This window comes from Ochotona princeps, chromosome 6, assembly GCF_030435755.1.
Source record: "Ochotona princeps isolate mOchPri1 chromosome 6, mOchPri1.hap1, whole genome shotgun sequence".
Classification (NCBI taxonomy): Eukaryota; Metazoa; Chordata; class Mammalia; order Lagomorpha; family Ochotonidae; genus Ochotona; species Ochotona princeps.
This window is the reverse complement of record NC_080837.1, coordinates 4,038,781-4,065,815: the sequence shown is the minus strand read 5'-3', so window position 1 is coordinate 4,065,815 and position 27,035 is coordinate 4,038,781. Positions and strand designations below refer to the sequence as shown.

General features: G+C 56.7%; 2 protein-coding genes across 5 annotated transcripts; both read right to left on the bottom strand.

The window, feature by feature from the left end:
• Window positions 1–1,753: 1,753 nt before the first annotated feature.
• Window positions 1,754–3,420, bottom strand: LOC101528982 (importin subunit alpha-8). Its single transcript, XM_012929691.3, is given in 3 exon segments — window positions 1,754–2,264; window positions 2,267–3,289; window positions 3,292–3,420. Coding segments are annotated over 3 exon segments (1,560 nt in total). The 3' UTR covers window positions 1,754–1,856.
• A 7,407-nt stretch (window positions 3,421–10,827) lies between these two features.
• Window positions 10,828–25,648, bottom strand: PPCDC (phosphopantothenoylcysteine decarboxylase). Of its 4 annotated transcripts, none has more exons than XM_004594696.2 (6): window positions 25,503–25,648; window positions 23,024–23,212; window positions 15,342–15,437; window positions 14,507–14,635; window positions 12,176–12,344; window positions 10,828–11,897 (listed from the first exon to the last, which is right to left on the bottom strand). In XM_004594696.2, the coding sequence occupies exons 2-6, from the start codon at window positions 23,189–23,191 to the stop codon at window positions 11,812–11,814; spliced, it is 648 nt and encodes a 215-aa protein (XP_004594753.1). In that variant the 5' UTR covers window positions 23,192–23,212; window positions 25,503–25,648; the 3' UTR covers window positions 10,828–11,811. The 4 variants fall into 4 exon arrangements, with proteins under 4 accessions (XP_004594753.1, XP_058521464.1, XP_058521465.1 ...); XM_058665481.1 differs by lacking the exon at window positions 25,503–25,648 and adding an exon at window positions 24,574–24,609; XM_058665482.1 differs by lacking the exon at window positions 25,503–25,648 and adding an exon at window positions 24,285–24,328.
• Between the last annotated feature and the right edge of the window lie 1,387 nt (window positions 25,649–27,035).

Here is a 27,035-nt window from a genome sequence, read left to right as displayed (position 1 = left end):
TCCTCTACTCAGCACCAAACTGGTAAACCAGTCTGATAAAGTCCTCACAGCTCTCCCAGCCCCAATGCTCTCCCATCTTTCCTGGGCTGCCTGCCTGGCCCTGAAACCATTCTCACCCCACATTCTCAGCCTGAGTGATGGGGCACCCTCTGCAGAGGGCCCTCACAGATGCTCTGCTCCTTAAACCTTGCCACAGTCAGTGCAGTAGTTCAATTGCCTCATTCTCTAATTTCACATGGGTTCCAGATTGTGTCCTGGGTGTTCCATTTCCCATCCAGCTCCCTGCCTGTGGCCTGGGAAAGCAGTAGAGGCCAGCCCAAAGCCTCGGGACCCTACATCCATGTGGGAGACCCAAAAGAAGCTCCTGGCTTCAGATTTGCCCAGTTCTGGCCATTGCAAACATTTGGGGAGTGAGCCAGCTGATGGCAACGTCTCTCTGTATCTCCTCTCTGTAAATCTGCCCATCCAATAAAAATAAATAAATCTTTTAAAAACAAAAGAATGCAAAAAAACCTGCCGCTGTGCTTAGCGCTGCTCACTGTCTCACTCCTGAGTTTTTTGTCACGGGAAGAACTCATTGCACTCCTCTCTTAGATTCCCAGGCCACTGTGGAGGGGGGGTCACCTGTAACCAGCTACACTTCTAAAAAAGAATTCAGACGTCATCGAGTGAGCAGCGGTAAGCCTGCCAGCCAGCTGCAACGATAAGAAACCGAAAGCACTTCAGGTGGCCCACAGTGGGGTATTTAAGGTGTGAGCCTCTGGTCCTTCCCGCCCACCCCCACCTCCCAGGCGGAGGGCTTCTGGGGTGTGGCATCCTTCTCAGAACTCCACAATAGCTGCCTCTTGAGCATGGTGGGTGGGGCAGGTGAGATGGCCCCTGGAAGGACGCCTTGCCACACCCAGCCAGGTACCAGAACAGGAGGCCATTTTTTTTTTTTTTTTTTTTTGCCCGCCTGCAAGGTGAGCCCCAGGAGTGGGGCATCTGGCAGGGTCTGGGTTGTCTGGCCTGCCTGGGTCACTGGGCGGCAGGCCATGGTGCACATAGAGCATATGGTAGCTCCCTGTGGCCTGCAGAGAACATCTGGTACCACAGCAGACAACGGAGAATGTAACATGTTGAACAACTACCCCAGCCAAACGATGACAGAAGATATCTGGGCGAATGGAGACACTAAGGTTAACTGTGTCAGCCAATGGACACTGGAACTGTTTGCACAACTGCTGGAGCTGAGCCAATCCAAAGCCAGGAGCCAGGAGCTAATTCCAAGTCTCCCACACGGGTGCAGGGTCCCAAGGCTCTAGGCCATGCTCTACTGCTTTCCCAGGCCACAAGCAGGGAGTTATCTAGATGGAAAATGGAGCAGCCGGGGTGGGTACCAGCACCCATCTGGAATCCTGGCGCTTGCAAGGTGAGGACTTTAGCCACTAAGCTACCTTCTGATATGTAAATAAAGATCAGCCCCTGTGACTCCTGCCCGGTCCAACCCCTTGGAAACTCCCATTGTTTCCTACCCTTTCTCCTCTGCCCATTTGGGCGGCAGCTACCTAGATACTAGCTACCTTGGAGAGCTTGCAGTTACCCTGCAGGAGGCCTTGGGTCACCCCTTTTCTGTGGCTGTGCCTGAGCCATCCCCCCTAGGAGCTGCAGGGATCTGGGCCGGTCCAGTCCTTCAGAGCACTTTTGTGGGTTTTTTGTTTGTTTGTTTGTTTTTAATGTGCTAAACCTTTTATTAATGTGGAATTTTAAAAGCTTTGTATCAGTGAGACGCTAAGACATAGGAGAGCTGCTTCATAAACATGTTGTCCCTGAGGGTGAGAAGTTGGGGTGTTCTGCCATCATTTTATGAAGAACGCTCAGCATTTGTCCTGGATTGATAAAATGCCGTCTTTGTCTTCTTCCTCGCCAAAGTGCTTCTCGATGAGGCTCAGGGCGGTCTGCGCGGTCTGCTGGTTCACGTGCAGCTGCAAGGTCTCAATTCTTTCAATCCCGCCAAGCCCTTCTATCAGAAAGTATAGTCTGTCCTTCCCACGCAGCTTCTCTGCCTCCTGGAGGAAGTAAGAGATGACATCAAGGATGATGAGGACAATCTTAGGATCTGGGGCGGTGAGCAGATTCACCAGGGGCTCCAAGACCCCCGAGTAGACCAGCTGGAACAACTGGCTCACAGTGGCCCCCACTGTGAAGTTGGCCACCGTCCAGACTGCCTCCTTCTGGACTTGAAACTCCCCATTTTTCAGCAGAGCCACCAAGAGAGGCAGCAAAAGTCGTACACAATCAGCAGCTGGATTTGCTGTTGAGATCCTGCAGCCACATTGCTTAGGACCCAGGCCGCCTCCTTCTGAATGGAGGTTTTGGGGTGCCTCAGGAGGTGGGGCAGCACCTTCAGCAGACCTGCGTTGATGGCCATCTGGGTCTGGTGTTCAGTTCCTGTGACAATGTTCCCCACCGTGCGGAGAGGAGGAATCAGGATGCTGAGCTCCTGGCTGGTCATGAGCTCTACCAGCCTGGGCAAGACCCCAATGTTGACCACTCGGTCAATGAGCTCGTTGCAGCCCTCAGTGAGGTAGGACAAGGCCCAGCAGGTGTCCGAGACAATCTCTCTGTCATGGTGCTGCAGGAGGTGGAAGAGAACAGGCAGCAGCTGCCTCACCACCTCGTCGCAAGGATATGGATTCTTGTTCCGGCACAGGTTGGACAAGGTCCATGTGATGTTCCGCAGAAATGCGACTGTTATAGTTGGGCAAACCAGGGCCAGCAGATGTGGGATGGCATTACTTGAAATGACGGCATCTCTGAACTCGGGGCCATCACCGGCTATGTTGCCGAGAGCCCACACGGCCTGCTCACACACGGCTGCACTGGTAGAGCCCAGTAGCTCAATCAGGGGCTGGATGGCACCTGCTTCCACAATGGCCCGAGTCTGCTCCGAGGTCCCTGAAGCGATGTTGGTCAGAGCCCAGGCAGCCTCAAACTGCAAGAAGGGCAACGATGACTTCAGGAACGCCACCAGCCTGGGGATGAGCCCCATGTCAATAATCATCTTCAGAGGGGGGTTCCTTTCCTGGGACAGCATTTTCCTGACTGCAAGGGTGGCCTGGAAGCAAAGGTCAGGGTCTGAGCTGTTCACACCTCTCACGATTTCATCCAGATTGAGGCTGACCTCTTTGGCAGGTTTTTCCGAAGATGGCTCAGGAGGGAAATTGGTGATATTCCTCCTCTTCAAGGCCTGCTCATCTTTCCTGGCCTTCCGGAGCTCCAGGCTAGCCACCAGGCGCTGGTGCATAGATGCCGCCTCATAGATGCATCCTTGCCTCGGTATTTGAACTTCCTCAGCCTCTCCTCGGGAGCGTCTAGAGCAGGCACGGTCACTAGCAGAGAACTATAGCCCAGAGCACTTTTGGACCAGGCTAACCTCATCCATCGTCCATCTCCATTACTCCCCTTGTGGTTTTCTGCCCCCAAGGTCAAACATTTGAGCAAAAGACTCTGGTTTCTTCTTCGGTCACTCAGCAGTTAAAAGGTTAGGTCCGGTGCGATGGCTCAATAGCTAAAACCTTCACCTTGCAAGTGCCGGGCTCCCTTATTGACACTGGTTCAGGTCCCAGCTGCTCCACTTCCCATCTAGATAGCGCCCTGCTTATGACCTGGGAAAGCAGCAGAGGATGGCCTAAGTCTTTGGGACCCTGCACTTGCACGAGGAGGTTCCTGGCCCGGCCACCTTGAGTTTTAGTATATGTGCTGCTGAAGCGAGCACAAACCACCTTGAGTTTTAGAGACACGGGCATGAGTTTCCCACTTAGGATGGGAGGGAGAGGGCAACACAGGGGACTGACCAGAGGCCGTCACCTGTAAGGCCAAGTTGGGGGTCTTCTCCACACCCCAGGTCCCCTGGCAGCATTTGTTCACAGCACACCCAGGGCGGGAAGCTCCCCATACCAACCCCACCTCCACTGAGAGCCCACTCCAGGTACCCCTTTGCCTCCCCTTTGTTGGGATCGCTAAAGAGAAAACCTGGCCTGGGCAGACGAGCGGCTCACACAGGCACTGAGGTTTGTCCCTGGCACCCTGCTGCAGCCCAGCAAGGCCTGCAAAACCACAGCTCCAACTGGGGGGCAGCCCCAGTGGGCCAGTACAACAGCCATGGCGACAACTGAGAGATGGCCCAGCCCTGTCCATGTAACAGCCAGGTCTGTACCTCCAAACCCACCTTCTACACACTGCTCCCTGCCGCTGTGTAGTGCAAGTAGAGCTTAGAACTAGTGCCGGCTGGTAACAACCAGTCTGGCTGTGGGCTGTGTTCCTGCCACAGCTTGGAGGGGGGAATTAGAGGAAAGAGAGTCCAGGGACTGGGGTACTGGGTTGCTTTGAGAATTGGGTCCCTTCTCTGACAGTCTTGGGCTGGGGGGAGGGGGCTACTGCTCCTTCCATGCTGGCCAGCGGCCAGACATCTTAAGCCACCTGGGCATTCCAAGGCATATTGATGATGCTACGAGGGCTTCTTAGGTATGCTGTGGCATAACATACTAAGCTTCTGCCCTGTGGCGCCAGCATCCCATATGGGCACCAGTATGAGTCTCAGCTGATCAATTTCTGTTCCAGCTGCCTCCCGACGGCCTGGGAAAGCAGCAGAGGATGCCCTAAGTCCTTGAGTTTCTGCACTCTCAGGGGAGACCCAGAAGAAATGCCAAAGCCCTTTGATGTTAATGCCCCCTCCCCCTCCCCCCTGGGTTCTTTGTCCTGGAAGGTTTGGACTCACCCAGGAGGAAGTGTGAGCAACTGGAAGGAAGTTTATTCAGTGAAAGTGAAAGTTCCAAGCAGTGCCTGGCCCTTGAGGACAAAACACACACGCATACACACACACACACACACACACACACACACACACAGAGCAGCCCCCCTGTGCTGCCTTTATCCCTCACACAGAATGCCCCGCCCCAGCTTGCATGAGCTGCACCCCTTGTGCCCTCTCCACAGGGTGGCCCCTGGGACACCAGTCAGGAGTGTTCCCAGGCTCCTCTCTCCAAGCCGCCCTGAAGGGGACTGGGTGCTTCTCTGACTGAGGGACATGAAACCGGAGGCCTTGGTTCCTGCCACCCAGATGCATCCCTGGGCCCACAGGTGACCAGCCGCCATGGAATCTCCACAAAGCCATTAGGGGATCTGCCCACTGCAGTGAGGGCCTGGCATGTCCCCAGTCCCCCCCAGAGCTGCTGTGAATTCAATCTCTCCTCTGCCCCCTGCCCTCACACCACTCTAAGCCCCACACTGCTCTGCTCTTTGCCACCTGGCAGTTCCTCCAGCCCTCCTCTCCCCACTGCCTTGCCCCCAGCAGTGCCAAGTCTGGCAGGTTCCACCAGGAGGCTGGTGGTGTAGACAGCTGTCAGTCACTGGAGCTTTGTTCCCCGGCAGGTGAACACCTTGGGTTGCTGTGCTGCCTGAGAAATCATAGCACATGGGGCTGGGAGGCAAGGGGAGAGGAAGTGTGGTGCAGTGTGGCGCAGGGGGTGCCCACAGGTCCCCACGGACATATGCCGCCCAACACCTCCACATGCTCCACCTGACACCTACACACCACCCAAACTGACACGCACATGACCCACAGTTAACCTCTCCACATGACTTAGATCCGACCCACAGACACAGCCCACACTGACGGGCACACATGAGTGGAACACAACCCCACAGAGCTCCATGCTGCGGTCGCTCTGAGTCACATGTGGAGGGGGTGTTCTGAAACACCTCAACTTTTTTTTTTTTTTAAAGATGTGTTTATTTCTGGACCTTACATGATAGTCTAGTAGTTGAATCCTCAATTTGCATTTGTTGGGATCCCATGTGGATGCCAGTTTCTGTCCTGGCTGTTCTACTGCCATCCAGCTCCCTGCCTATGACCTGGGAAAGCAGTAGAGGATGGCCCAAGGCTTTGAGACCCTGCACCTACATGGGAGACCTGGAAGAAGCTCCTGGCTGCTGGCTTCAGATCAGCTCGGTTCTGGCTGTTGTGGCTATTTGGGGGTTGAAACAGCAGACAGTAGATCTTTCTGTAAATCAGACTTTCCAAGAAAAACAATAAATAAATAAATAAATTGAAGCAAAGTTAGGAAGACAGAGAATCTTCTATTCACTGGTTAACTCTCAAATGGTCAGAGAGACTAAGGCTGGTGGGCCCAGCACGGTGGCCTAGCAGCTAAAGTCCTCGCCTTGAACACGCCGGGATCCCATATGGGCGCCGGTTCTAATCCCGGCAGCTCCACTTCCCGCTCAGCTCCCTGCTTGTGGCCTGGGAAAGCAGTCAAGGACGCCCAATGCCTTGGGATCCTGCACCCACATGGGAGACCTGGAAGAAGTTCCTGGCTCCTGGCTTCGGATCGGCACAGCACCAGTCGTTGCGGTCACTTGGGGAGTGAATCATCGGATGGAAGATATTCCTCTCTGTCTCTCCTCCTCTCCGTATCTCTGACTTTGCAATAAAAATAAATCTTAAAAAAAAAAAAAAAAAAAAAGACTAAGGCTGGAACAGGACTAAGGCACGAGCCAGGAGCTTCTCTAAGAGGCTTGGGCCTGATGCGATAGCGTAGCACTTGAGGTGGGACACCTGGAGGAGGCTCTGTATATCGGACTTTGTAAAACAAATAAATAAATCTTAAAAAAAAAAAAGATTTATTTATTTATTATTGGAAAGGCAGATATACAGAGAGGAGAGACAGAGAGGAAGATCTTCTGTCCAATGATTCACTCCCCTAGTGAGGGGACAACGGCTGGAGCTGAGCCAGCCTGAAGCCAGGAACCTGGAACCTCTTCCGGGTCTCCCACGCGGGTGCAGGGTCCCGAATCCTTGGGCCGTCCTCAACTGCCTTCCCAGGCCACAAGCAGGGCGCTAGATGGGAAGTGGAGCTGCCGGGATTAGAACCAGCACCCATATGGGATCCCGGGGCGTTCAAGCAGAGGACCTTAACCACTAGGCCATGCCGCCGGACACAATAAATAAATAAATCTTAAAAAAAAAAAAAGAGCATACACTCACCACTTGGGCCATTTAGAAATGGTGCTTTCCCAGGAGATAAGACCTCCAGGGCTGGTTAGAGGCATGCCTAGGGGTAAGTAGTCATCCCCCTGATAAGGAAAGGGTAAATTCCTGTGCTAAAAGTCTTGATATCCTGGCCATGCCTTTATTTACTTATTTATTACATTAAATTCTCTACCAAGTCCCACTTAAGAAGTTCTGCCCAGGGAGCAGGCATTTGACCCTGGGACTTAGGCCCCCACTGGGATGTCCTCATGCCATATCAGAGTGCCAGGGCGAAGCCCTTGGCTTCCTTTGTTCCTTTTTAATAATTGCTTTTAAAGATTTATTTTTATTGCAAAGCCAGAGATACGGAGAGGAGGAGAGACAGAGAGGAATATCTTCCATTCGATGATTCACTCCCCAAGCGGCCGCAATGGCAGGAGCTGTGCCAATCTGAAGCCAGGAGCCAGGAGTGTGGGTCAGGTCAGGTTGGGCTGCGACACCAGCCAGTTCACTAAGGGCCAGGACTGGAGGCACTTCAGGCTGAGCTAGGCTTCAGCACCACCAGCATGAGTTGGAACCAGGGGGCAGGTCAGGTGGATTCAGGCTTCTGCATCTGTTGGTGAATGCCAAGGTCTGGTGGGCCATGCCAGACTGGACTGCAGCACCTATCAGTACACACGACCTGGTGGGGTGGGCAGTAGTGGGGTTGTGGGGACTCCCCTGCTGGGTCACTGCTCCAGCTGGTGATTGTGAGAGCTGAGACTGGGGGCAGACCAGACTGGGCAGGGCTACAAAACCCTGTGAGCTGGATTTGGAGGAGAGCCCAGTTGGGCTAAGCAACCGTATCTACTGATGCATGCATGAACCAGAGTAAGTACAGGGTGTTTGAGCTTTGCCCCAGCATCAGCTGACAAGTGCCAAAACTGGGAGCAAACCCTGTCAGGCTAGAAAGCAGAACCACCTGGAAAGTGCAAGATCGGGGCTGAGTGGACCTAGTAGGAAAACTGTGGACCCTACTTCTGATGGGCATGAGAATTAGGGCTGAGGACGGGCATGGCTGGGTGGTAGCTCCTGCCAGTTTAAGTGTGGGCTGGATAGTAGGGTGGGTCAGGCTAAGCTAGACTGCAGCACCCACTGATGTGTATGAGAGCCAAATGGGATGAGGGACAGACCAGACCAGTGTGCTACACATACCAGCATGCAGGAAGCAGGCCTGGAGCGGGGGGAGTTACTGGAGGTTGCTCTCACTGGGCTGCAGTTCCCACTGGTGTACATGAAGGCTGAGTGTGTGACGGGCAGGCTTGGACTGGGTCAGAACATCCATTGGTTTGCGTAAGAGATGGGGATGGAGACAGAACTAACTGGGCAATAGCAACCACCAGTGTGTGATAGGCTGATGTGGTGACTGGCTGAATGAATCTCCATACTGGCTGGCACACACAGGAGTCAGGTTTTGGGTCACCTCAGGTTTTTGAAGTCCCACCAAGCTGGACCGCTGGACTCAGAATTCCAACCACGGGGAAAAAAAATCACAGGCTCTGTGGTCTGACTGTGGAATACATGTGTCAGAACTAGGCCTTGGCTGCTGAAGGCTGGGCAGTGAATTGCATGCCCTGATGCACATGGAGGACATAACATGGAGGACATAACAGATCATGGAGGACTGCAGAGCACGTCTAGTACCATGGCAGAGGATGGAAGGCAGAACAAATACAACAACTCTCCAGGTCAAGCTTTGATAGCAAGTATCTGGGTGAAGATTCTAGGGTGGATTACGTTAGCCAAAGAATATTGGAGGAATTTCCTCAGTCTTGGAGCAACAAAATCAACATCTCAAAACTACTGAAATCACTTGAGCAGTACTCTCAGCACATGGGGACCCTGGGATAACACTGAGTGGCCCTCCCACATCCCCGGGTGCAGACGCAGTTGGGCTGCTGGGAGTGGCCCTCTCCCCTTCTCTCCCCACTTTCCCTAAATAAAGGAAGAAAAAAAAATAGGAAGCAATTGTCTTATATACTTTCCTCCACACGTTGGCCTTTCCAACCCTAATCAGTGGTCCACATGGGCATATATCAACGATGTAAACATCACCAAAAATTAAATGTATAAAATAATAAAGAAAAGATGCACTTGGGACCTCCACATCCCATTGAGTTCAAGTCCCGGCTCCCTCCTGCACCCAAATTCCAGCTTCCTGTTGATTCTCACCCTGCAATATGGCAGTGATGGCTCTAGTCTTGAGTTCCCATCACACCTCTGACTGGCCCAGTCCTGGTTGCAGGCATTTGAGGGAGTGATTCAGTAGATAGAAAATCTCTCTTTTTTTTTTTTTTTAAGAAAAATAAAAATGTAAGGGACCAGCATTGTGATACAGCAGGTTAAGCTGCTGGCTTGTGACACTAGCATCTCAGGTCAGAGTGCTAGAGAGAGTCCTGGCTGTTGTACTTCCGATCTAGCTGCTGGGAAGGCAGTAAATGATGGCTCAAGTGCTAAGGCCCTGACTCTCTACGTGGGAGACCAAGAAGGAATTCTCGTTGTAGCCATTTAGGTGAGCCGGCCGACAGACAAGCTCTGTCTCTCCCCTTTCCATTGTCCTGCCTTTCAAATACATAAATCTCTCATGTATACATATTTTTAAAATTTTAAATTTAAGAGGAGTGTGCAAGGGTGGCAACAAGGATGCGGAATTGCTAGGGGGAGGAGACAGCGTGACAACTTCCTGGGAGTGGGGGCTCCAGCTGGCCCAAGTCCCCTTTGTGGAGATTACTCTCCTTCTGGCCAACAAGGCCGAGTCCTGCTGGGTAGGCACAGCACAGCCCCTAGCCATGGGCAGCTGGTCTCTCAGGGACTGCTCTTCCCTGTGGAGCCCTGGGCATGGTAAGCACTAGGTAACTGCCAGCCGCCTCCGAGGGCAGTGAGGAGGCACTGCTGGGCAGCAGGTGCAGAGGGAGAGGACCAGTGATGTGGACAGCAGGCAGGAAGGTGGAAACCAGTCAAACGGAATGCTGGCTCTGTCTTGGAGTTCTGTTACCTAAGTTCTCTCTGATCGCCACCGCCCCACCCAAACCAGCCAGCAGGTGGCTGTCAGTATACTGGTTTTAATATCTTTTTTAATCTATTTGATGGGGGGGGAAGAGATGAATCTTTCATCAACTGGTTCACCCCTCAAATGCCACCAATAGCTGGGAACTGGGGACTCAGCCCAGGTCTCCAACACAGGCAGCAGACACCCAACCATTACAGCCATTGCCTCCTATCCCCAGGGTGTGCATCAGTAAGAAGCTGAAAGCAAAAGCACAGCCAGGAGTTGGACCCAGGCAAGAAACACAGCCCCCCAAGCAAAGCCTTAACCGCTGCACTAAACATTTGCCCCCAAAGTAGTTTTTTCTTTAATTGTTGTTTAAGATTATCTATTTGAAAGGCAGAGTGACAGAGAAAGACATTCCATCCACTGATTCACTTCCAACTGGCTACCAATGGCTGGGGCTGGGCCAGGAGTCCGGAGGTCCATCTGGAGCGTCCACATGGGTAATAGGGGCTCAGGCCCTCGGTCCATCTTCTGCTGCCTTCCCAGGAACATCAGCAGGGGGCTGGATTGGAAGCACAACAGCTGGGACCCAAACAGCGCTCTGATGTGGGATGCCTGCATTCCAGGTGGTGGCCTAGCTCTCTGTGCCACCACACTGGTCCCCAGAGCTGGCTATTGCTGCTGCCATTTCAGTTAGAGTTTCTTCAATGCCTGAAGGTAATCTTATGCTAAAGCACTGGATAAGTCAGGTGCTGGAAGAGAGCTGTTGGCAGCCCATGGAGGCCTTGACTTTTGGGGTTCTTGGGGCACTCCAGGGTATCCCCTACACCTGCCCTGGAAGCCATCTCCAACCCAGCTGCAAACAGGAGCTCAGATGGCAGCCACATGGAAAAGTCGTTAATTCTGGGAAGGACGCAGAGTGTGATCTCGCCAGGGTCTTCTCCCCGTTTCTATGTGCTTGTGGGAGGGGGCCCAGACATCCTTGCTCTGTCCCTGGAGTAGGACAGCTCAAGGGTGAGGAGGGCAGTGGAAACCAGGAAGTAAACAGAGCCGTGGACTCTGCGGGCCACCGCCATCCATGCAGAGACCGAGTGTGTGGGGGCAGCAGAGTGTGCAGTAGGGGGCTTCAGGCAGGCACAGGGGCAGCGGGACGCAGCCCTGTGGCTGGGAGCCGCTGAGCTCCGTACCTCCACGAGCGTAGGGGAGGAAGATGAGCCAACACAGGGCCAGCAAGGTCCTCTGCAGCTGAGCCGCAGGGCTGGGATTTGAAGGAGAGACTGCCCTCAGAGCAATTCCAGCTACACTTGGCCCCACCCCCAGTCTCAACTGACCACGCCCCCAGCCTAGCCTGGTCCCGTCCCTGCCCCCCACCAAAGGAAACCTGCAGCCTCCTAAAACACCACTTTACTGTAGTCCCAGCACCCCCAGGCTCCCGGCCCAGTCTGTGGAACACTGTGTCCTGTGGGTGCACTTGGGCACACCACCAGGGGACCCAGCCCCCAAGAGACCCCCGGCTTGCTGAGGTACAGCCCCCAGGTTTCCTGTCACTCGGCCTCACGCCAGGGGCACACAGGGACAGTACAGGGGCCTGCTTCGGGCTCCTGGGAACAGGTGGGGAGGGGCAGCAGGTGAACCTGGGAGAGAAAAGCCAGGCTGCAGTCTTCAGCCCAGAACAGCCAGGAGCCAGCCAGGGTCCTGGGGAGGCCTCTTCACCACACGTGAATGTTCGACCAAGTGCAGAGGCCACACGGCCCAGAAACTGCGCAGTTCAACTGTGCTGGGAGCTGCCGAGCTGGGACAGGATTTCTCTCACTTTGTCCACAATGGTCTCCACCTCCGCCATGGCTCCCAAACCTGGCAGCAAAGTTCTCTTGTGGCCGTGGGTCTGCCAGACAAGTCCTGTAGCACCCCATCCTGGGGCTCTGCCACGCATGCCACCCAGAGCCCGGGGTTCAGATCAGTGCCTGCCTCAGCTGTCCCCCAGGATTGCCCCCAGCTCCTGGATAGCACAGCCCAGGCCCCGAGACTCCACCCAACACAACTCTGACCACATCCCCAGTAGGGACAGTGGGGTTGCCCACCCTTGTGAACCCCTTCTATGGCCAGGGCCGTGAGCCTGGTGAGATGCCCACCTTGGTCTCCACACACCAGCTTCTTGGCCACGCAGGGGATCTCAATGTAACCAAAGGCCTTGAGTTGGCCCACCTGCTGGGCGGTGATTGGGTGCTCCCACATGGCTGTGTTCATGGCTGGACAGAAGAGCAGGGGCTTGCTGCGGTCCCAGGCCCGGATGACACAGGTCTGTGAAGAAGGCGGGGGATGGGGGTCCTACTGCTCTGCCGGCCACCCACCCTGTCCACCCGTGCTCTGGGCCCTGCCGCCAGCAGCGCAGGCCCCAGCTTGGGAAGAGCACCAGCTGCAGCCAATCTGCAGGGAGCTGTCTTGGGGGCCCTCGTGACCTCCCCCTAGGAAGGGTTCAGGCAACTGTCCAAGAGGCGGCCCTATCACTTCCGTGCAAGCCTCAGCTCCGAGCAGGAAGTCTCCCTCAGCTGCGGGCTCACACCTCTTCTGGAGCTGACTGCCAGGCAGGTGGGACCTGTCTCTGCACAGCTGTGCCTCAGGGCCATCTCACACCTTCTCAGACACTCCCTCCCAAATGTCACTTTGACCCTGAGAAAGGAGCTCACTTCTGCCTCCTTGTGAAACCCCACTGCCTCCCAAAGCCAGGCTACCTGCACCTCTGTACCTCCCAGGCTCAAGGGGCTCAGATTTCAAACTCTGACTTTGCGTCTCTCACTGGCTGGGACAAAGCCCCTTCCCACACAGGGGCCTTCCCAGGGTGGCACCACAGCCTGCAGACACCCAGGGCCTGGTGCAAGACCCCATGGCTCAAGCAGCTCCAGCGGATGCCCCAGGCACAGGCTCCCCTGGGCACTGCCCACTGCAGCATCCTGCCCTGGCTGTGACCCCCCTCTCCCGACAGTGCAGGCCATCTGGGGTTAGGACCACAGCTGCTGGCCCTGGGCACCCTGTCCTCTCCCCTGGGGACAGGGGGGAAGCGCTGTCCCCACACTGCCCTGAGTCCTGCTGCCTGCGTTACCCCAGGCTTGGGCTGGCAGCACAGCAGCTGGGCTGTGAGTGGTGTTTCAGTTGCACTTCCTCCTGACCCCAGGCCACCTGCTGCTTTCACCAAAGTCAGGAGAACACCTGGCAGAGCCCAGCCACTGCTTGGGGGTCGCTAGGTGTCCCCCTCAAAGCACAACCCAGCAAGCAGACACCCAGACTCCTCCCACCTCACCTCAGAGCTAAGCAGGAGGCAGGAGAGGTCCTGGGTTTGCATGGCCACTGCATGGGTCAGAAGGCAGGCGCAGAGGTGGGGAGAGCAAGCCCACCCCTGCCTAGCAGGCTTCCCAGGGTCTGGGCTGAAAGGAAGAGTTGGGGTGGGAGGAAGGCAGCAGAGGGTGCCTGCAGGGGGAGGAGAAGCCATGGCATGACTGCTGGGATTCCTCAATAGCTCTGGAACAAGGGGGCTGGGGGACGGTGCACAGCACTGGAGGGCACAGGAAGAGGCCCCTGGGGGTCTGTGTGCTTTGTCACATGGGCTGGGCAGATAGCAGGGAGCATGGGACTTTGTGGGGCAAACTGGTCACACATATTGACCCCTCTGAAGAATGGTGGCCAGGGTCTCACATGCTGGTCCCCTAACCTGGGTTCCCTGTGAGGTCAGCTCTCTGCCGGACAAGGCATGGCCCCCTCTGTTCACCCCACGCCCCTCCTTGGGTGGGGCTGACACTGGTGGGTTCCTCTGGGGAGAGGGTTGTGGGGAGCACCCACACAGTCCAGTGGCAGGCCCAAGAGGAACCCAATCCTGTGTCTGACCCCAGACCCTGTCTCAGCTTCACCACTTGCTCTGGTGAGGCGTAGAGCTGCTTGTGAGAGGGAAACTGCTGTCTGCCTGCCTCCTACCCATACTCGCTGGATAGTCACAGCTCCGGAGGTCTCCCCAGGTCCCAGGCGGTGCCCTGCACCTCTCCTCCAACAGTTCCCACGCCCCCAGCCCTTCGGCCTCTTCTCTCCCTGTTCAGCTCCCCCTATCTATCTGTCGGGAACACAGTGTCTCAGCCGAGGCTGCAGCTGCCAAAGGACATAAGCGCACGTAGGAGACCCCTCTGGAGGTCAGCGCCCTTCTGAGCTCGGCCTTTTGTGTGCGCGTCCACAGCTGACCAGGAGGCCATGCGGCTGGGCAAGGACAGCAGCAAGAGGCTGAGTGCCAAGGCGCAGGGAAGAGGCTCAGCCCGCCAGGGCCCTGGGGCCAAGGTATCCTGGCCGCTTGCTACAGAGATGGTGAGGTAGGCCAGGGGCCCATCTAAGAGGCTTCCTTGCACTGACAATGAACTCTGCAGCTTAGCAAACACGGAGTCAGCCCCCGGGGGGAAGTGAAGGGGGTGCTGGGGGTCACTCACAAGCAGGTTGTCACAGAGGCCGCTGGCCACCTTGCCCAGGGTGTTGGCGTCCAGCGGGGCCACCAGCATGAGGTCTGCCCACCTCCGCAGCTCAATGTGCAACACCGGGTCGGAGCGCTGCTTCCACATCTGGCCAAGGAGGGGAGAGGGCAGGTCACCGAGCTGGCCACTCACAGTGTGTGTGACGGGAAGGGGCAAGTCAGGTATATCAGGGGCCCACATCCCTCAAACAGCTAAGCAGGGGGCCTGAGAGAAACCAGGCCCAAAGAGACAAATGCCCCAGTGTCCTCAGAGCCACTTCCTTTATGGCCTGGTTTTTGAGCGTACTGACATCTGGCAGGAATCTCCCAAGTCCTCCCCCTCCCCCAGCAGTTGGAGGCGGATGCTCCGACTGTCCAAGCCAGAGGAAGGGCTCTGGAGGTGGGGGTTGGGGTGGTAGGCCAGCCAGAAATGTTCTGGGCTGAGAATGTTTAAAAATCGCCCCGGCAGGGCAGACCCCGAGAGGCCCCCGCTCGCCCAGCGTCCGGTGAATGGGCCTTGTGGCCGTGGGAAGGAAGGCGCGGATGCTGGGAGCCACGTGGACGGGGACTGGTGGGAACACAGTCCTGTTGGGCAGCTCCGGCAGGCCAGGACAGCACAAGGGTGCTGGACCCCGGGCACCCGGCCATGGCGCAGCTCCGCCCGCAGGCCAGCAGCCTGACAGATGTTCTCCTCTCTGCCTCTGCCCAGACGGCCTTGACGGGAACCAGCCCGTCTGCTCTCGCTGCCCTGCTGGTGGGAACACGCTGCTGCAAAGTTCTGGGGGACTCTGGGTGGGGTGGGGTGTCACACTGACCTCCCACTCGTCAGCGTCACTGTACAGGGTGACAGCAACATCCTGCGGGCTGTAGAAGTGCTTGGCTCTCTCAGTCGTGACCACCGCAACTTCCAGCTGGGGAAGGAGAAGAAGTTGGGGGGAGGGGAGCAGTCACAGAGCAACAGGCCCAGGGGACCTTCCAGGAGGCTGAGGGCTTGCTTGAGACAGCACTTCCTCCTCAGCTCCTCCTCATCCAGCTCCTGTCAGTGGCCTGGAGGTCAGGCTCTCCCAGGTGTGCCCAGGGCTGCTGAACCATGAGTCATTGGCTAACCACTCGTGGTAGAACCTGCAGCGCTCTGCGGGCAGAACCGGGGAGAGAAGGCTGGTTACAGGAAAGGGTGCTAGGTTTGGCCCTGCAGCTGCACCACCCCCACTTCCAGTGAGAAAGCAGAAACTTCTGGGTGCTTCTAGGAACAAGCGCTCCTGGGTAGAAGAGCAGAGCCCACACACCCCATCGCTTATTCCTAAATAACCCACGTAGCACGAGGCGTTCAACATGCAGCGGGCAGTGGCTGTGTGTGTGAAACACAGGGTCAGCCTACCAAGGCTGGCAGAGGTGCCCCCGCCCCCGGGAAGTGACTGGGAGGGGAAGGGAGAAGGAAATGGTATCTCCACCCAGGGAGTCAGGAGGAGCAGGTGCAGGGGTGACTCAACACACAGACTAGAAGGTTCCACGAGGAAAAGGCAACTTCCTGGCTTCCCGTGGGGGGATGGGGGAAGTGGGAATTTGAGAGCTGGGGTGCTGCTGGCTCCACATCCCAAACTTGTCAGGCCTTGGTGGGGAGGCCCCAGAGAGAGGGCTGCCTTCCCAGCTGGTCTTGGGCGTACCACGCCCATGCCAGCTCAGCCCCAGGCCCTGTGGACGGCACCTGGGAGCGCAGCTGGGAGTAAGGCAGCACAACTTTCAGGTCATCTTCCACCTCACTCCCCTGAAGGTCTCCCTTACATCCCACCCCAGCCCCAGGAACTGCACAAGCCTTCAGGGACAGCAGGAAAGGGCTTTCGACCCCTCTCTGAGGGGAGCTGCCATTCACCCCCAATCCCCCAGCACGGCCCCACACAGGCCTTGTCCAGTCCTGACTGAGATAGGAAGTGGGCAGAGCTGTCTCCGTGAGCAGTTGTGAGTGCGTGGGGGGGTGTTACAGGACAGGGCCAAGGTCAAGTGGGGGGCATGGTCACCTAGGCTAACCACAGAGGACATGTAGGTGTGAAAAAAAAGGGGGGAGGAAGGAGAGATCAGAGGTGACAGACGACCTCAGACAAGGCGGCCTCCGCCTTGACAACCATTTTCTTGTTTGAGAGGCACCTGCTGGTTCACTCCCCACAACCAGCCCAAAATAGCTGGGGCTGGGCCAGGCCTTAGCCAGGACCTTAGAACTCCACACAGGCTCCTATACTGGTGGTGTAAATCCAACACCTGTTGCCCTCCTCTGCCAGGGTGTGCATGAGCAGGGAGCTGGACTTAGAGGTGGCGTCGGGACTTGAGCCCTCTGATGTATGGCGTGGGCATCCCACCAGACGGGTTCCCCACCTGTAGAAGGAACAGTTACAGCCCAGGCAGCCTTCCTAGTACTCCTCCCTGCCCCAGCAGGAGTCAAACTTGGCAAACAGAGGTTAAAGGCATCTTGGAATAGAAAAGCCTACCATGTTGTAGCAAGCTAAGCCTCCACCTGTAGTGTTGGCATCCCACATGGATGCCAGTTCAAAGCCCAGCTGCTCCCCTTCTGATTCAGCTCCCTGCCGATGCCCGTGGGAAGGCAAAGGAGGATGGCCCAAGTGATTACCCACATGGGAGACCCAGAAAAAGCTCCTGGGTCCTGGCTTCAGATGGGCCCAGCCCTAGCCGTGGTAGCCATTTGAGGATAGAACCAGTGGATGAGAGGTTCTGTGCCTCTCCTCCTCGCTCTGTAACTCCGCCTTTCAAATACAGATAATTAAATCTTTAAAACGAGAGGGCCTGGCACAATGGCTCAATTGGCTACTCCCCTTACAAGCACTGGGATCCTATATGGGCACAGGTTCTAATACCGGCTGCTCCACTTCCCACCCAGCTCCCTGCTTGTGGCCTGGGGAAGCAGTTGAGGATGGCCCAGTGCCCTGGGACCCTGCACTTGCGTGGGAGACCTGGAAGAAGCTCCTGGCTCTGGATCAGCTCTGGCCCGTTGCGGCTACTTGGGGAGTGAACCAGCTGATAGATCTTATCTCTACTATCTGTAAATCTGCCTTTCCAAAATAAATAAATAATAAAAACCTTTATTTCCACCTAACACATAAACAGTCTGTTCCTGGTGGGCCTGAGGATCTGGCTCAGTGACAGAGGCTCTCTAGAATCTGAGGCACCCGTGGACTTGACCTGCGGTCAGGTGGAGTCCACCATGTCCACCTTCTAAGGAGGACAGCTTCAGCCACTCCTAGCCTCTGCCCCCTCCCTCCCCAATGACCCTCCACACCCTGTAGGTCACCAGCCACAACCCCCATGCACCCCAGCAGCCCAGGCGGGAACTCAACAGGTTGGGAACAAACCTCAACCTGTGCCTAGGCCTCAGTTTGTTCCTGCTGCCTCGTCATGCCTGTCCGGCCTCCCGTCCACCTTACTGCTTGCCCAGGTTTTCTTCCATTCCTCATTGGGCTGCACCCTCTGCTACTCAGAACTCCTTGGGTCCATCTTCTGTCCACTGGGAAATTTGGAAAGTTGCTTCCAGACTGCCTGGCTCTCACTCCTTCGGGCCCTCCATCCTGCCTCCTCCGGCGACCCAGCTGGACAGACCTCTCCCCGCCACACACACATACACTCCAGCTTCCCTTGCAGGTGCCAGTCACGTGGCAGGGAGCCTCGTGGGCCCATGTGTTCACTGGGTGCTGACGTGAAGCATGTGTGACAACAGGCAGGTCCCGGGGAACCTGGCAGGCCTGGGCTGGTTTTTCTGGTTTCCAGGGAAGCCACTGGCCCTGAGTCAGGAGCTCTCAGGGCTTTGTTCTTTCATTTTCATTCACTGCCTCCTGAGGTGCCTGCAGCCAGGGGCTGGGGCCTGCCTGTGCACACCACACACAAAGGCATACTGTGTTTGGGTCCCAAGCACCCAGCCATGCAGAGCAGCTGCTGGTTCACTCTGACCTTTTCAGCAAATGCCATCCTGAGCCCTGGCAAAGGCGGAGACTCCCTGAGGGCAGGAGCCCTCCTGTGTCCTCTCACATCCCCTCGGGTCCTGGCAGCACCAGGGTTGGGCGCTGGAATCGAAGCTCCAGGGTGGGCAGAAATGCCCCTGAAGACATGGGCAGCCCACAGAAGAGTGCCCAGCGTTCCAGTCCCAGCTGCGGTTTCCAACTGCAGCTTCCTGCTGATGGCATACAGTGATGGCTCAAGCACTTGGGTCTCAACTTGCCAAGTTCCAGCCTCACCTGGCCACTGCAGCCATTTGGGAAGTGCACCAGCAGACGGGAGCAGGGTGTATGTGTGTGTGCATCTCTAAAATATATTACAAAACGAACAAAACCAGTTTTCCACACACTGCCGAACTCCTGAAAAGCAGTTCTGTGCTTGGTGCCCTGCTAAAGTTCCTGGGAACAGTTTCTGTATCTAATATTTTCTTAAACGATTGACTTATGCGAAAGCATGGCGGAAGGGACTGGGGAGGAGACACACACAGATTTTCCACCTGCTGCTTCACTCCCCAGACGTCTGGAGCTGAGCCAGGTCGAGGCCAGGGAGCCAGGAGCCCCATCCTGTTCTTCCACGTGGCTGCAGGGGGCCCAAGTGTCCAGGCCATCATCTGCTGCTTTCCCAGGCACGTTAGTAGGAGCCACATCAGAATCGCAACAGACTACCAAATGAGATGTTGGCACTGCAAGGGGAAGCTGACTTTGCTGCAGGGAATTGCCTGCCCCCGCCCCATGGTGTCTAACAATTCACCCTGAACTTCCGTGTGTGAGCCACAGGGACCTGGCCAGAGCCTAGCACACCTGCTGCCTGTGGTTTATCTACCACCTCCCTACCCCCACCACCTCCCTACCCCCACCACCGATCAACCCCAAACCAGTCGGCAAGCCCCACTTCCCTCCCTCCCTGCTGAAGCACCAACAAGCATCTCCACCTGGCACAGGGAGCCCCTGCTGGGTGGTAGGAAACGGGCCACAGACCACATGGCAATCCCTCCACCCTCAGCTGCTGCCTGCTCCTGCTGTGGGCAGCTGGGAAGTAAACCAGAGGAAAGCAGTCCTCTGCCTCTCATATGACAAAAACAAACCCAAATTTAACTAACTAAATACATATAAATATGCTTTTACTTTTTAAAGAAAAAAAGATATTTATTTTTATTGGAAAGGCAGATTTGTAGAGAAAAAGATCTTCCATTTACTGGTTTACTTCCCAAGTAGCTGCAAGGAGCTGAGCTGATCTGAAGCCAGGAGCCAAGAGCTTATTCCAGGTCTCCCATGTGGGTGCAGGGTCCCAAGCCTTTGGCCCTTCCTCAACTGCTTTCCCAGGTCACAAGCAGGGAGCGTGATGAGAAATAGAGTAGCCGGGACACACACTAGTGCCCATAGAGAATCCCCGCAGATTTGAGGTGGAGGATTAGGCAGTGAAGCCATCATGCTGGGCCCTCACTCTGGGGTTTTTGTTGAACAACTTGTTTGTTTCCAGCTCCGGTTCCAAATTATAAACCATGTTACAGTGAGCAACCTGTGTACATGCTGAGCTTTGTAAAGACTCCCATAGGATTTTCATCTGGGGATTTGGAGGGCATCAACGGGCTGCAGGCACTAGCACATGGCCCTCTAGGAAAGCAGCACTCACCTTGTCCTGCCCTTGACAGCCCCTGATGACCCGACAGGACACTCCACCCAGCTCCAGGCCGACCTCCCTCTAGCCCTCCGTCCTGCTGACCCTGCCGCGGCAAAGCATTTGTGCCTGTCCTCAGCCACATTAACCAGGGTACAAGCTGACAGAGCTGACGCCGCCAGAGAACAAGGAACTGCCAGGGCCCAGAACTCCGGAGACAGATGGCCTTTGCATTCCAGCCCTTTCAGCTAGAATCTTCTGGTCACTTGATGTGCTGCTCCTCTTTCATGGTCAGAAGAAAATGGAGGCCAGAAAGACCTCTCTTGGGCTGGCACCATGGTGTAGTAAATCATCTCTCCACCTGCATTGCTGACATCCCATATGGCCAGCGGTTCGAGTCCCTGCTGCTTCACTTCCCATCCAGCTCCCTGCTCATGTGCCTGGGAAAGCAGTGGAAGATGGCCCAAGTGCTTGGGGCCTGCACACAGAAATGAATCCTGGCTTCTGGCTTCAGACCAGCCCATGGAAGATCTCTTTCTTAGTCTCTTCTCTTTCTGTATATCTGCAATTTCAAATATAAATCTTATTTTTTAAGATTCATTTATTTTTCTTGGAAAGTCAGATTTACAGAGAGAAGAGGAGGACACAGAAAGATCTTCCATTCGCTGGTTCACTCCCCAAGTGGCCACACTTAACCAAAAAAAAAAAAAAAAAGACCCTTTTCATCTGCTGCCCCATCCTGCGGGCTCAGGCTTTCACTGCTGGTGGTCAAGCCCACCCCTGCCACCCCTGCCCATACCGACTCCTGGAGCATAGCTGCTATGGGATGCCAGGACATCCCAGTGAACCCAGGCCTGCGGGGAGGCCAGCCTCCTGCGGTCCACACCCAACTTGTTCATTTGCCAGTCAAAGTCTGCGTGTCCCCAGGCAGCTCAGGAAAGCCCTTGAGAGAGGGAACCCACAACTCGGAGACAGTGTGGGTAGCTGGAGGGACCTGTCAGGGACATGGGGAGAGCTTGGAGCGCTCAGGTGGGGGGGCAGCGGGGTGCAAGCATAGGTAATACAGGGATCACCCGGCCAACAGTATCATCTCCTACAAGCCCCCGCGGTACAGTCAGACCAATGAGCTATCCACATGCAGGGGGTGAGGAGTGGGCTCGTCCCATGTGTCCCCAGTCCACGAAGGCTGACCCCAAGGCCTCTGCACCAGCAGCGAGGCAGGGTGGCCTTTAGGATGTCCTCAGTAACGCCTCCTGAGCCTCACGGGAGTCTGGATGACACAGGGTGCTCACTCCCACCTTAAATCGAGAAAGGCAAACCCTAAGACACCATGCCAGGGAAGCTCTCTCTCAGCTCAGTAACCCCTGGCTGCTCCAGTCACAGACATGGGGTCTGGTGGTTGGGGGGGGGAGTGGTAGGAGCCAAGCTCTGTTCCAACTCTGTTCTAAGCTCAGCCTATCCCCCGGGACAGGGCCCAGGCGAGAAGGCCGGGGTGGCCTGGCCTGGCTTGACCCTGATGCAGGCTGCACTGTCCTCCAGCCCCAGCAGGAAGTGGTGGAGCTGCCATTTTCCCCTGCTTGGAGGTGCCCATCTGTTTCCTGGGATAGGACTCCCCGCCCCTGCCCTCCCCCAGGCCGGAAGCTCGCTTGTTCCAGGCAATGGGAACAGGGAGCTGTGGGGTGCCCTCTCTCCAGGGACGTCCCAGCTAAGGCATCCCACCCTAGCTGGCCAGCTCACCCCTACGAGCACAGAGCCCAGCTCTCACTCTCCTCCCATTCCACACACCGCATCCCCAACCCCAGGCGTGGCTGGTATCCCCAACTGGCAGCTTCCCAGCTTATCCCAGCCTGAGGGCGGGGCAAAGGGCAAAAAGGGAAAAAAAAGTGAGACAAGCTTTCCCAGCCTCTGTGAGGCTTCCCAACCAGGCTGTCCGTGAGTGAACACAGCCCCCTGCTGGCCAAGCCATATACAGCTGCCCAGACCTCACAGGGAGCCCAGCACAGGGAGCCCAGCATCTGCCTTAAGGGACATGCCTGGCCTTCATATAGAGCAGCCTGGGGAGGCGGAGCCCAGTCCCAGCTCTGCTCCTGCGTGCCCCAGGAAGCAGCCCGTGATGGCTCAGTTTCCTGGGCTTCTGACTTCAGCCTGGACCAGCCCCAGCTAGTGTGGGCATTTGAGGAGTGAATCCGAATTAGCAGATGGAAGCTCTCTTTCCCCCACTTCCAAAACAAAACTTCAAACAGCCATGTCTCAGGCACCCTAAAATTAGATAGCAAATGAATAAAGAAAGAGGAACCAAAAAAAAAAAAAAGAACCCACACAAGGCTGGGACTGACATTGGTGGCCCGAATGGACAGCTGGCACAGACAGGATCAGAGTGTGCTGAAGGCAGCATGGCCTGGCTACAGCAAGGCATCAGGGCAGAGGGAGCGGGCAGTGGGAAGAGGCTGGACGAGCCAGCGGGGCCACGACCTGTGGACTTCACAGCCTGAAACCTTGAACTTCTGCTCTATCCCCCAATAGATGTCAAACTGGCCCAAGGTGGGGTGGTCCGGCCAAGGGTGGGGAGCTCAGAGGTGGCTCCTGGGGCACCCATGCAGAGGTTTTCGCGGTACTTGCCCAGCATGCGGGTGACAAGGAGGGAGGCCAGAGCTACACGCTGACCACAGAGGGCAAGGGGTATCTGTCCAGCCAGCCCTCCTCCCACATGGCACCTTGTGGAATCTCAGGGTCAATGTGGGGAGCCCCGTACCCTATGCTGTGTGTAACCTAGCACTTGCCTCTGTAACCCATGGGACCTGTTTCCTATATGGCATCCCCACTCATACACCACGCCTGGCAGGAAGCGGGCTGACTGGGAGCAGGACTGAGCCCAAGCACTCACCCCAGGGACCTCAAGCAGCCCAGATACCAGGAGAGGGAGCTTCAAGGCCGCAACGCTGCCTGTGACCCCCACGAGCACTCGGAACTTCCTCTCCTCCGCGGGCTCCCCTGGTTCCGTGTGGGGCCTGGGGGCTCCAGGCCCTGGCAGCCTGGCAGGTGCCGCTTCCATGGGGCTGACAGGATTTAGGATCTGAAAGCAGAACAAAAAGTGCCCCACCAAACCTGTTAGTCCACCAGAAGGTTTCCGCTCCACTGGGGAATAGGCTTGGGAACAGGAAGTAGCTTAGAAATGGGGCCAGCGGCTGGTGTTACAGCACACGGGTTAGGCTGCCCACCGCCGATGGCAGCATCCTATACCCTCCTATACCCTGCTCCACTTCCACTTCAGCTCCCTGCTGACACAGCCAGGAAAAGCAGCAGAGGATGGCCCATGCACTTGGGCCCCTTCCACCCACACAGGAGGCCTGGCTGGAGCTCCTGGCTAACGAATGTGGCCTGACCCAGCCCAACTGCTACAGCCATGCGTAAGAACAAACCAGCAGATAGAAGATACATCTCTCTCTGTAACTCCGCCTTATCAAATATATAAATTTTTTTAAAGGTGGGGGGGGTAAATTGAGAGGTGGGTGCGTGGCCAGAGGTCTGGCTGCAGGATCAGGTTGAGGCCCGAAGGCCAGGCATGGTAAGGAGGGTGCTGGTGTCAGTGCCTGGACAGGAAGTGTGTCTCCTGCAGCGGGCTGGGCTGTCCGACCAAAGGGAGTAGCCGGAGGGGCCAGGAGCAACCCTGGCCAGCTAAGAGTTCTGCCTGCGTCAATGTGGATGGAGCTGGGTATCACCCTGCAAGTGACAGCTCAGGAAGGGATGGACCTAGAGGGGGACACAGGTCTCCTACAAGGCCAGCGGGCCTGGGCCCTCAGGCATCGCAGGAAGCACAGAACAAAAGTCAGGCCTTGAAGCCAGAGTGCCAAGGTCGGGCTCCTGACCCTGGGGTCACCGTGGTCCAGGGTTCCACTCGCCAGGGATAAGAGTAAATCCTTCCAAAACCAGAGGTTAAATTTCAGCGGGGGTCAAGTGTGTGTGTGTTTTCAACCCCAGGAAACCCTGAGCCTCAGGTAGGTTAGGGGGCTGGAGACCCCAGTTCCAAGACCCCAGGGTAGCAGCTGTCCTCCAGCTCCAGGCCCATTCCCCACCAGCCAACACTCTGCCCCAAACAGTAACTCACAGCCCCCCAAAGTGTCGCCCTCAAAGGAAACCCAGAGTACGCAGGGCAAGCGGCTGCCCAGCCCTGGTTAGCCGACCGACCGCAGGGACCCCGTGCTCCCCTTGTAAACTGGCCAGTGGAGCCCCAGGCCACCTTCCAAACACTTCCGGGACCCGCTTTCGGCCTGGGGCCCCCCTCGCTGGCTACTCCGGTCCACAGCGGTCCCCAGGGCGGCCCGGTGGGGCCGCACCGGCTGCCCGGCCCACACACGCCCGCGTTCTCCGGGACGCTGGCCTCCCCTCCGACCCGCCTGCACCCACTCGCCTCCCGTCCGCCCTTCCACTGCTCACCCGCACCAGCCCCAAATCTCGCGTTATCTGGACCGTTCTTCCAGCTACACGCAGCCTTACGTAAAGAGAGCAGGCAGCGTCGTCGCGAGGCCTTCTGGGAGTTGTAGTCCCTTTCTGCGCCTTCAAGCTCATTTCTCTGTCATCCAGGTCTTGTGTTCATTTTTTATTTATTGGTGTTATTTGAAAGGCAAAATTAGAGAGAGAGAGAGAGAAATATCTTCCACCTGCTGGTTCACTTCCCAAATGGCCACAATGACCAAAGCTGGACTGACCTGAAGCCAGGAGCTTCTTCCATGTGGGTGCAGGAGCCCACACACTTGGGCCACCCTCTGCTGCTTTCCCAGGCCATAAACAGGGAGCTGGATGGGAAGTGAATCTGCTGAGACTTGAACCAGCACCCATATGGGATGCTGGTGTCATAGGCAGTGGTTTTACCCACTACTCCACAAACTGGCCCTTGCACACATTTTTTTTTTTTTAAAGATTTATTTATTTGAAAAGCAGAGGTACAGAGAGGAGGAGACACAGAGAGGAAGATCCTCCATCCGATGATTCAGTCCCCAAGTGGCCGCAATGGCCTGTGAAGCCAGGAGCCAAGAACATCTTTCTTGGCCTCCCATGCAGGTGCAGGATCCCAAGGCCTTGGGCCGTCCTCGTCTGCCTTCCCAGGCTACAAGCAGGGAGCTGGATGGGAAGTGGAGCTGCCAGGGTTAGAACTGGCGTCCACATGGGATCCCGGCGCTTTCAAGGGGAGGACCCCAACCACTACACTATCACGCCGGGCCCCACATAATTGTTTTTGAAGGACACCAGGGCCAGAACTGCATGCTGTGTGAAGACTCAGCACTGGGAGCTGGAAGGCAGCAGCAGCCGCGTGCACATGCGATGGCTCTCTCACTGCCTCATTCCCCAACCCCCTGACCACTTACCTGGGTCACTAAGGCTGCTCAGCCAGCTGGGGTGAAAGGGTCCTCTATGTTGGGTCCCTACCTCACACCCACAATGAACCATCTGAATCTGTAAGCAGAGGTCTCTGCTGCCACTCCAAGGCCTTTTCAGGGTGCCAGAGGAGCTACAAAGAACACGGGTAGCAAAGAACAAACCACCCATCCCGCTCACCTGTACACCTACTCCCAACAGCCCACGACCCATAGCCCACAGCCAGGCTCCACACAGTCCCCCACAAAGACACAGAATACGGCAGCCTGCACAGGGCCAAATGTTCCTTTATTACGACTCACGCAGTCACCACAGACACACTGACTCAGGCAGATCAACTGCCAGCAGGGGACAGCCTGTCTCCCAGAGACGAGGAGGCCCACCGGGTGCCAGGAGGGTGCATAGGTGACCCCTGGCTGGCTGCAGACCCCAGGGGAGCCCCCCTAGGCCTGGCCTGGGCCCTTCTTCACCCCCACCCCCTACCTTCCTCTCCCCCCACCAGGCCCCCTCCCCAGGAAAAGTGCAGAGTTGCCCAGAGATGCTGTGTTCCAGGGCCCAGCTGGGCTACACACAGGTCCCAGGATCGCCAAGGGAAGAGCTGGGGTACAGTCACACAGGGCTGTGCCAGGCAAGGAAGAGGAAAGCCAGGTGGGACGGGACGTCGGCTCGGTCACCGATACCAGGCTGGAGGCTATAGCTCGGGCTGAGCAGAGGGACATGGGGAGGCAGGGCCTCATCACAAGTGGGCGAGGGGTGTCCATGGGCTTCTCCTGGGAGGAGGGGGCTGGAGGCGGGACAATGGCAACATCTTTGGGAAGGACCCCTCCCCTCTAGATCATGGCACTGGGACCCCACCAGCCTGGGGCACTCCCAAGTAGTCAGTCTCCTGGAACATGAGGGACTCTGACAGTGCGCAAGGGCCTGTGGGATGAGGGGAGTAAGTGACCTGGAGCTGAAGGCAGCCAGCCTCCCCTCTGTACCTGTGCTTCTGTGCCTCAGCAGACATCCCACACAGGGCCTCTTGCTAGCAACTGAGATCGGCCTGCACTTCCTCCTGGAACCTGAGTCCAGGTGCTCAGAATGGACCTGAGACCAAGAGCCAACTGTGCCGGGGACAGGTGAGCTTCCCTCTGCCCTGGGTTCTGCATGCCGCTCTCCAGGCCCAGCCCCAAGCCCAGACACAGTCGCCCAGGACCCAGCCAGGCCTCCCCAAGAAGGAACCTACAGTTCCATCTGTGCCCTGAACTCCAGCTTGGCCCGTGCCCGACACCTGTCTCCCACCAGCCAGCGCTCAGCAAGGCCGGGGTCGGGGAGGAAGGCAGCGTGTTGCAGGGGACACAGGACACAGCAGCTACAGGGACAGGAAGGAGGCAGAGGGGCTTCGGGAGATGAGGGCATGGCAGGGGCAGAGGCCCATCCTGTACTGCCCTGCCCTGGATAGGGCCTCTGTAGCTGCCTGCCCCACCCACAGAGGGCTCAGGCTCTGTGAGCTTCCTGGGCCTGGCCTCTGCTCAGATTAGGTA

Bases quoted from the DNA above. Each gene is read 5' to 3' on its own strand.
- PPCDC (XM_004594696.2), bottom strand. From the start codon at position 23,191: ATGGAAGCGGCACCTGCCAGGCTGCCAGGGCCTGGAGCCCCCAGGCCC. The intron at 15,438-23,023 runs GTGAGTGCTTGG...CTCCTTCCCCAG, and splicing joins GGCTGCTTGAGGTCCCTGGG to CTGGAAGTTGCGGTGGTCAC. The intron at 11,898-12,175 runs GTGGGCATCTCA...CTTTGCTGCCAG, and splicing joins GCTGGTGTGTGGAGACCAAG to GTTTGGGAGCCATGGCGGAG.